General features: G+C 29.0%; 1 protein-coding gene across 4 annotated transcripts; it reads left to right on the top strand.

Annotated features, from left to right (window-relative positions):
- The first annotated feature begins 449 nt into the window (after nucleotides 1-449).
- On the top strand, nucleotides 450-6,906 carry LOC132936050 (deubiquitinase DESI2). 4 transcript variants are annotated; one of them, XM_061002718.1, is made up of 8 exons: nucleotides 450-561; nucleotides 649-842; nucleotides 1,909-2,002; nucleotides 3,211-3,306; nucleotides 4,447-4,519; nucleotides 4,580-4,673; nucleotides 6,359-6,500; nucleotides 6,567-6,906. In XM_061002718.1, the coding sequence occupies exons 4-8, from the start codon at nucleotides 3,268-3,270 to the stop codon at nucleotides 6,735-6,737; spliced, it is 519 nt and encodes a 172-aa protein (XP_060858701.1). In that variant the 5' UTR covers nucleotides 450-561; nucleotides 649-842; nucleotides 1,909-2,002; nucleotides 3,211-3,267; the 3' UTR covers nucleotides 6,738-6,906. The 4 variants fall into 4 exon arrangements, with proteins under 4 accessions (XP_060858701.1, XP_060858700.1, XP_060858699.1 ...); XM_061002717.1 differs by lacking the exon at nucleotides 1,909-2,002; XM_061002716.1 differs by lacking the exons at nucleotides 450-561; nucleotides 649-842; nucleotides 1,909-2,002 and adding an exon at nucleotides 2,478-3,021.
- Nucleotides 6,907-9,233: the final 2,327 nt, after the last annotated feature.

The following is a 9,233-nucleotide window of genomic DNA, read 5'->3' as shown; positions in this document are numbered from 1 at the left end:
TAGTATGTTGTAGGTAAAGTATTATTATATTAATACGCTAATACGGTGTGTACCAGTTATAAAAAAAGTACATTGGTGGGAGGATATGAATGCCCCCTTCCTCCGTAATTGCACCACTTCAATACTGCATTACAGTAACCTACTTAATGTCTGAATGACGAAGTGCCGAGGTACACTCAAAACCTACTGTAGATAACAGAGCGAATTCACGTTTTTTTTTTTTATCTATTCTTATTTTGTTCATTAGCATAGACAAGGATTAAAAAATATTTAAAGAAGACATATTGACACTGTCATTATGTATTATTATTTATTTGGTATTTATTTTTATATTTACAAGTTTACAACCATTGTTTGATATACGTAATTTAGATATTGATAATTATTAATTATTATTATCGCGCGAAACCACGGACTATTATTGAGTGATTGAGTGGAATTGGAGTCTTCACTTTTCAGATGTGAACTTCAATGGTCAGTTACACGGTGTGGGTCGTCACTAATAATAAATTAATGACAATTTATATTACTTTATACAATAGCTGTTATACCTATACACTAGTAATAAGGATAATAATAAATATTTTTGTATCAACAAATCGCAGTAGAACACCATGATAAAAATAACTATTTAATTCCATCATTTAGAAAATTTAAGAAACTACGTCCGGCCGATTGCGTCCTGTACCGACGGGCAGTCATCACTCGACACCAGTCAGTACTCACTACTCAGTAGTCAGTGCTCAGCGTAGCTGCGACTTAGGAAGAAACAGTGGCTACAACATCTGCCAGAGTCGGACAAACTGATTGACCGGAAATAATAACAACAAACGCACAAACAAGTACGTATAAAATTATTGAATTAATGTATAATTTCCTAGTCGCATTGATTATTATATTATATGCTGTGCACGTTTGCATCGTATAATGTTGGTGAATTGTGAATATTTTGTGGCCTTGTGGGTAAATTATTATTATTAAATTGTTCGTGAATTCGCTTTGACCGACGTTCCGGCGGGGCACGGACGTCAAATGTAATAATATAATATATTGATAATATATTGAAACATTCGAATCGGTCCAACGCACGTCATAACTATCGCGTATGAAAAAAAAAATAAAAATTAAAGCATATTATTTTGCATGTTTTTTTCCTTTAGTTTTTTTAGTAATTGGTTGATTGACGTGTCTACGACCTGGCTTGTATGTTTGTTTTATTTTCGATGAAATAGAACAATAAATTATTAGTTACTACTAATAACTAATAAGCAATAACTATTTACAAGTAGGTAACAACAAAAAGTAATAAAACAGATAAGGAACACTGATACACCATAAAGAAATCGACAATATTTACATAATATTTACTTTACATTGATATTTGATTGTATTATAACTAATATTTTAAACTATAAGTATTTATTTTATAATCAATGCTACTAATAATATTCGAGAGGAGAGGATTGGTGGATTGCTGTCCGTCTGTCTATTACAATTTGCAGTATTCCATGTCGTGCTATTTCGGAATTTTATTGTTCAAACGGGTTTTATTTCTAATCGGAACAGCTGATTCAATAATACGATAATGATTCTGAAAACAGATTTGAATTCGTCGTCAAGTCTGCTTGAAGCCTTGGAAGTTGAAACAGACTTTCCTGTATTTTTGATTTCATCTTACATTTTACATTTTTTTAAATATTTATAAGAATAAAACTTGTGAAAATATATAAATAAAATGCGATGACTAAACGTCATCGAAGAATAATTTGTATTAGGTAGGTACTCCGGATATGGGTTCATACTTTGGAGTTATTTTTGGACTGTTTTTCCGTTCAACGAGCATCCTATCGCGTCGGCATCTGAATTCTTAATAGTGATATAAAAAATATAAAATTTAATACTGTCTAGATAAACAAAATAAAATCATCGAAAATGCGGGACAGTCAGACTCAAATTTAGTGTCAGTGCAACACGAGTCACGACAAATTAAAATCCTTATCGCGTAAGTACCTATAATATGGTTATATCGATCAGTAAGTAATGAACACGTTAGAATTATTAATTTTTAGAACACCCGCGGTATTGACTAGTTAGCTAAGTATCGCTTAAATTGACGATGGACTAAGCAGAGGCCCTCTGGTATCAAATCACCGTCTCCAATCACTTACAACGAGTAACGAAAAAAATACGAAATAATAACTCATATAGGGCCGTTCTTACAATGTCCTGGTAAAGTGTCGGTTAAAGTTGACCGACACTTAACCGGCCGAATTCTGCAGGTAATAAATTCTGTCATCAGTCGGTTAGCGGTTAATCGGCACTTTACCGGATATTGTAAGAACGGCCCTAAGTCGTATTTTTGAACAAGCTCACAACGCTCTTTCAGCAGTCAGTTGATAATTCGATGTGGTAAATGATAACATTAGAATACCTACTGAATGATAACAGTAACATTTTCGTCGTTATTATTATAAAGTATAATATTATTGCGTTTTAAAGATCGGAAGTCGTTAGCACTATGCCACTATTATAATATAAATATATAATACTGTAAAAAGGTCTCTTTCCGTTAATAGCGGCGACGAGCCGACAACGGTCGTCGTCCGACTCGCGGGTATCGATGACGTCGAGAAAAATCGATTCTGTTGGCCTCGTTTAGGTGTCAACCGCGGTCGCACACACGCACGCACGCACACACGCTACTCACACCAGCGCGGTGGCGCGCGCACACACACTCACACTCGTGCCGCCCGACGTGCAGTCATTCATTCCGTCCGTTTCCGTCATTCCGCATTCGGCGCATTCGGCAGACGACCGTACGAGCACGATCGTGTTTACTGTTTAGTGATAATACTATTCTGATAAAATAATGAAAATCGCGACAGCGGCTGCCGTCGTCGTCGGTCGCTGCTAACCGCCGACCCGATGGACACCGACGAGCCGGGATTGCGAAAATAAATACGAAAAACGTTCGTTTTCACAGTTTTTATTATTTTTTTATACTCTACCTACGTTTTTTGGGTACGTATTCAATAATAATGTAATAAATATAATATCTACTACCAACTACCTCACAGCTGGTGTGATGGTTAACGGTCATCGTACCCATGAGACGTAAAGTACAATAAGCTTGTGTATTATGCTTTCTTTCGTCTCGTCCCTGTCTGTTTTTACAACGTCTGCATCGATGCTCTATTCTTTTTTTTCCAGTCGAACGTAGCCGCTCTTGGGCGCACTGTATGGAAACCAGATAGCCTATCCTCCAACATGGCTCGAGAACCGGTACTGGTGCACGTATACGATATGGTAAGAGTTTGTTTGTCACCAACGACTACCACGCCCGTGTGTGCCCAATATTCTAATATCAAATGAACCCGACGGCACGATTCCTGTCCATGTCTAAATATCTTATGCTGGGTTGCTTAAACAATTTATTAAATTTAATGGACCAATCGTTGGCTGCTAAATCTTGTTTAGGGGACCTTTAGCTCACTATTGATTCAATAAATGTTTTGTGCAACCCGGCATTAGATGATCATTTAATTCTTCCAACTGCAGCTTATTATCTAACTATTGCCAGTTTTTTGTGTATAATACTATAATGTGTTTAGATAAGTAATGTACCTATATGTAAATATTTTCAATTTATCTGTTTAAACACGAAAATTATTTAAATCAACTACCGTATGCTTTACATAAACATCATGTAGGCAGTTAAAAAGTATAATTTTGCAATCCAAATGAACAAAATTACCTAATAATTATTTAATTTTTATCGATTGTTATAGATTATTGCAATAATCTACCATTGATTTAAATATTGTAGGAATATATATTATTGTTATTACCTACCTTAATCCCTGAGGTATGGATAGTTAATATATTGTTATTTTAAAATACAATTTTTTTACTCGTATTTTTATAAATACCAACATTACCTATATTTGTATTAGGCCATTATCACTTTTCATTTTTGTATTTATGCTTCAAATGTATCATACTTATATATAATGTATTCTTTCTAATATTTTAAATATTGAATAAATAAATAATAATTATATTTATTATAATTTATTATTATCTTATTTTGAAGATTATGAATATTTAGACCATTGGTTTACCATAACTGAATGATAACAACCTTTTTTAAATAAATGTAAGTTAATTTAATTAATATACCTACTTATTATTAATCACTATTATAAGTATTCATGCTAAGTTCCAATAAAATTAAATTCTTCTAAAATGATTAATTTACCTACCTATATAAGAAAGTAACTGATTTAACTGATTGTAAGCTTTAAATTAATTGTTTCAATTCAATCATGATGCAATGTATTGAATAATTGTATCTATTAATATAGATTTGATGTATTATATATTTTAATACAATTAACAAATATTTTGTGCTTGTAATTTATTAATTTTTTCTTATTTTGTTATAAGTATTGGATCAATGAATACACTACACATATGGGTCTTGGTGTCTTCCATTCTGGAATTGAAGTGTATGGACAAGGTGAATATTTTATCAGTCATATCTTATGTTTGAAATTTTAATTTGTAACTTTTATTACAGAATATGGATATGGAGGTCATGATAGATCAGATTCTGGAATTTTTGATATGATTCCAAAAGATGTTTATGAATTAGGAGACCATTATAGATACAGGTAAAAAAACTTTTTAATTTATCTGTGTTAGCAGTAGGTAATTAATAATTAACATTTGTTACTAACTTATTGAATAATATGCAAATAAATGTTATATATCTCTATAATGACAAACTAACAGCGCTAGTTGCAAGTGTATCGGGATATATTAGCACTTTCGTGTATTTATCTAAAATCTAAATGCATAGACTTATTAAGTTCAAACCACAAAAATTTAAGATCATAATATTTTACATTACATATATAGCATATTTTAAGTATAATAAGTACTTTAAAGTACCTCCAAATAATGTTTTTAAAAATATTAAGTTGTTATATATAAACATAATTTCCCAAACTATAATTATTTTTTTTTATAGTTTAAAAGTATTGGATTTAAACTAATATTGGTGGTCCAAAAATAAAATAACCAAACTGAGCCCTCTTGGTTTGACTTAATAAAAAATAAGTTAAGAAAACTTGATTAGTTTTTTTTAACATCCCTCCCCCTTGCCATTAAAAAATAAAAATAATGTCCGAAGTGAAAAAAATTCAGTACATATTTGAATAAACAGTTCATTTAATATTGATTACCTATTACAAGTCTACAACCATTATTTTGTATGATTGATAGAAATTCAGTAGAAATTAAAATTACTTATGGTAATATAATATTAACTCATTTTCTAAAAGTAAAATTCTATATTTTTTTTAAAGTAAATTAATTTTATTTTTGGTATAAAAAGTATTGTAGAAAATTACATTAAATTTCACACTAGTCAATAATTCAAATTCCAAGCATTAAGACAGTATAACTACTCGATTTAAATTAAAATATAGTATTACACGAAAGTATAATATTATGCATATCAGTAGGATACTAGGTAATGGTTACACAAACCCATTTTGTTTCTTTTATAAACGTAATTTCTAATTAAAAGATTAATTTATTTTATCTATGCAACCACTTGTATATTAATCATAATATTTCAAGTAATTTTAAATATATAATAATTGTTCACGTAAATTGAAAAAACAACGATTCACAACCCTGTTATTGTCATATTAAAAGAAGGCCAGTGACTACTAGCATTATTAGTTTACTAATACTATGTCTGTGGCTGCAGCTGGCTGTATTTAAGGCTGAGCGCGTCTCCCAACCTCAGTAAATAACCATAACGCATTAAGTTAATTAATAAAAAATAAGAAAATTGTTGAACAAGAAAATCAAACACTTACATAAATAATTACCATCATAAAATAAATTTCTTTGATTTTAAATGTTCCTAATAATATGGTTTTGTTTTTAAACTAATCATTTAATAACATTTTTAACTTTTCAGTTCTAGCATGTAGGTAGCTTCATAAAAATAGTTGAATCATAGAAACTATATTTATTAATTATTTTATTTGTTTCTTATAGAATTAAATATATTATTTTAATAATAATAATAATGAAAAAGTTTTAATGATATTAGATTATATCTGAGATTATAAATTAGTTGGTTTCTTCCTAACAATTTATGAAAGTATTTATTAACAATAAATATTTAAATATTATCTTTAAAATATTTTAATGAAATTCGTTTGGTTAAGATAAGAGTGTCTTTATACTTATTTCAATAATACTTTTTATTTATTATGGATGTTGTTATGCTTTTTTCTTATTTTTAATCCATGAATATTTATGCTTGTTTTGTTTTTAGGGAATCCATTTACATTGGTAGTACAGATTTTACAGTTAGTGATGTTAAAAGGATAATGATTGAACTTGGTAAGGACTTCCGAGGCGATAGATACCATTTAATGAATAAAAACTGTAACCATTTTTCTGGATCATTAACAAAGGTAAAAACTTTTTTATTTGTTTTTATATATCAATAAAATATATTGTTTATAAACTTTTTACTTTAGATTTTATGCGGACAAGATATACCAAGTTGGATAAACAGGCTGGCATATGTTAGCTCGTGCATTCCTTTTTTTCAACGTTGTCTACCAAAGGAGTGGTTAACTCCAATCTCTCTTCAACGGAATTTGTCTCGAAAGAAATCTGATGCTTCTACAGAGCAACTCAACCCATAACATAATTATTTTTGCATCATACTAATTTTAAACGATAATAATATGATGTGTGCCATTCACATTAATTGCCTACTACTAAAATAAACATGTACATGAACAGATATTGATATTATTAATTATATGTATAAAAAAAAAATTGTAGATTTTAAATTAAATGCTTTGAATTATATGATTATTTGTTTATTCAATTTCTATAAATTATAAATGGTCAACAAGTTTTGTAAATAAATTAAGAAAATGATCGCGGGCATAAAAGAAATATTAACTTTAAATTGCATACTACAAATAAAACAATACTTTTTTATTTTATCTTTATAACTGTCGTAATGCTATATAAACAAAATAAAATAGTTGCATTAAATATTAAATTCATTATACATACATAATACAAATAATAATAAGAATAATTCACGTCATACATTATTTTAGATTTTTTATAAATTAACATTTTAAAGTGAGTAGTGAGACTTAACTTTTTAAATATTTATTAACCTATGTAATAAAAAAAAACTAATCAAGGCTAAAATTTTTTCTAAGATCACACTAATCAGTTATAACTCAGATAAAACTTTATATTATGATATATAACAATGAATTTATATTGACTTGGTTTATACATTCTTTAATAAATAATAACTTAAAATGATAAAAATCCAAGTTAGGTGCGAGCTTTATAAATGTGTTAGACTGGAATACACTAATATTTATTTATTGTGTCATCAACAGGCACAGCTCTTTACTAAATTTAATAATTTGAGAAAAAAACAACAACCATAATACATAATATAAGAATAATAATTAATAATAAAACAAAATTTCAAAAATAATTAACAAATAAATGTATAAGACTAAGATATAGAGTCTAATGACAAGTTAAACTGAATAAGATTTTTTTAGAAACTATAAAGTATTAAATTTTAAATTGTCATGAGTAGTTTTAAAAAAATCAAGTGAGTAGGAGATTATATTTACTAAACGAAGACCTCTGGGAAGAAAGAAAATATTCCACTATTTGTCCTATAATGAGGAATAATAAATACATATAGATTGTGTGTACATAGAGTCTAGGAATTTGGAAACCTTTCATCGCTAATAATTCTAGACAAATAACATACCATTATAGTAATATACTATGTAAATCTGGTTCTAAATATTCAAAAAAATAAAAATAAAAACGAAAATATTATTATTTAAATATTTTACGTCTGATATGTGTATGTTTAAACATATATACAGTTAATAATTATCAATACATCCCGTAAAGAGAATAAATTGTATTGACTGAGTATTAGTGAGTAACAAATTAATGCCTCAGTGCTCAGACTAAGATAAATAATCTTAAGCTTTGATTGTAAATAATGGTTTTAAATACATATTACTATTAGGTTAATATATTATACTATCTATACTAGTATCGTGCAAACTAACATTGGCGCCCCTATTCAACGTACATATTTTTATCTCATAAATAGCTCGCTATGTATTGGTGCCATAAAATGTGTGGCTCTCGCTTGTCACATTTGCCCCTTCTTCAGCACAGCCCAGATCTATACTCAATAACGAAATCTGCTGTTTTAATATGACACCAGTTATTGAAAAAGTGGTCAGGTAATAAACTGCTTTGCTATACAGTAGGAGTCTGGTGAATCTTATCGTTAGGCAGGTCTCTATAATGTAGGGCTTTGCAACCGAATCAATTATTCAGGTTTCGAGTTTTTGGTGCCGTATATATTTTGGTGTTGAAACACTGGAATATACAATTCAAACAAACGTTTGGGTGTTAATAACCGTTAATATTGGTTAAGATATTAGTGTTCACTAGTCCAGAAATTTTTTTATAGTTATTGGTATTAAATATATTTTTTTAAACAATTTTACTGTTTATCCACATTCCAACAAAAACAAGTATCCTTTTAGGTACCTAAATACTATAGGTACTACTATATAATATATTAATATGTCTAATAGTAAAATAAATTACTTATTAACAATAATATCATAAAAATATATATTCAGTAGGTACAATTTATTATTATAGAGTGACCCGCTGACAGACCGTCTTCGCTCAGAATCGCTTTTCGTATAGGTAAAATGATTTTATTATCATTGAATTCAAATTTAACACATCCATTACCCCTCTGACACTTACCTGCTTTACAGCTGCAGTGCTGTATACCCACTTTTCCACCTTTTTTTTAGATTCTGAACAGAGTGAGGAAGCTAGTGGTTTTACAATGGATATTGTAATGTATACAACATTTCTACCAGAAGGAGTGCTTCGATTTCAACATATAGTACCTTATATTTTAGCAAATTGGATCAAGTTGGTACTTTAGAAAGGTCATTTTTCGATTTTCTCGATAGTTATTAAATACCACGGGAAAAACTACCGACAAATTACGAAAAACCACTTAATACGGGATTTTAATTTCTAACGCTTTGCTTATGACCATAGAAACGGATAAAAAATAATAATATTATAATATAAACTACTTT

Source organism: Metopolophium dirhodum, chromosome 1 (assembly GCF_019925205.1).
Source record: "Metopolophium dirhodum isolate CAU chromosome 1, ASM1992520v1, whole genome shotgun sequence".
Classification (NCBI taxonomy): Eukaryota; Metazoa; Arthropoda; class Insecta; order Hemiptera; family Aphididae; genus Metopolophium; species Metopolophium dirhodum.
Note: the sequence above shows the minus strand (reverse complement) of the source record. Positions and strands in the feature narration are given on the sequence as shown.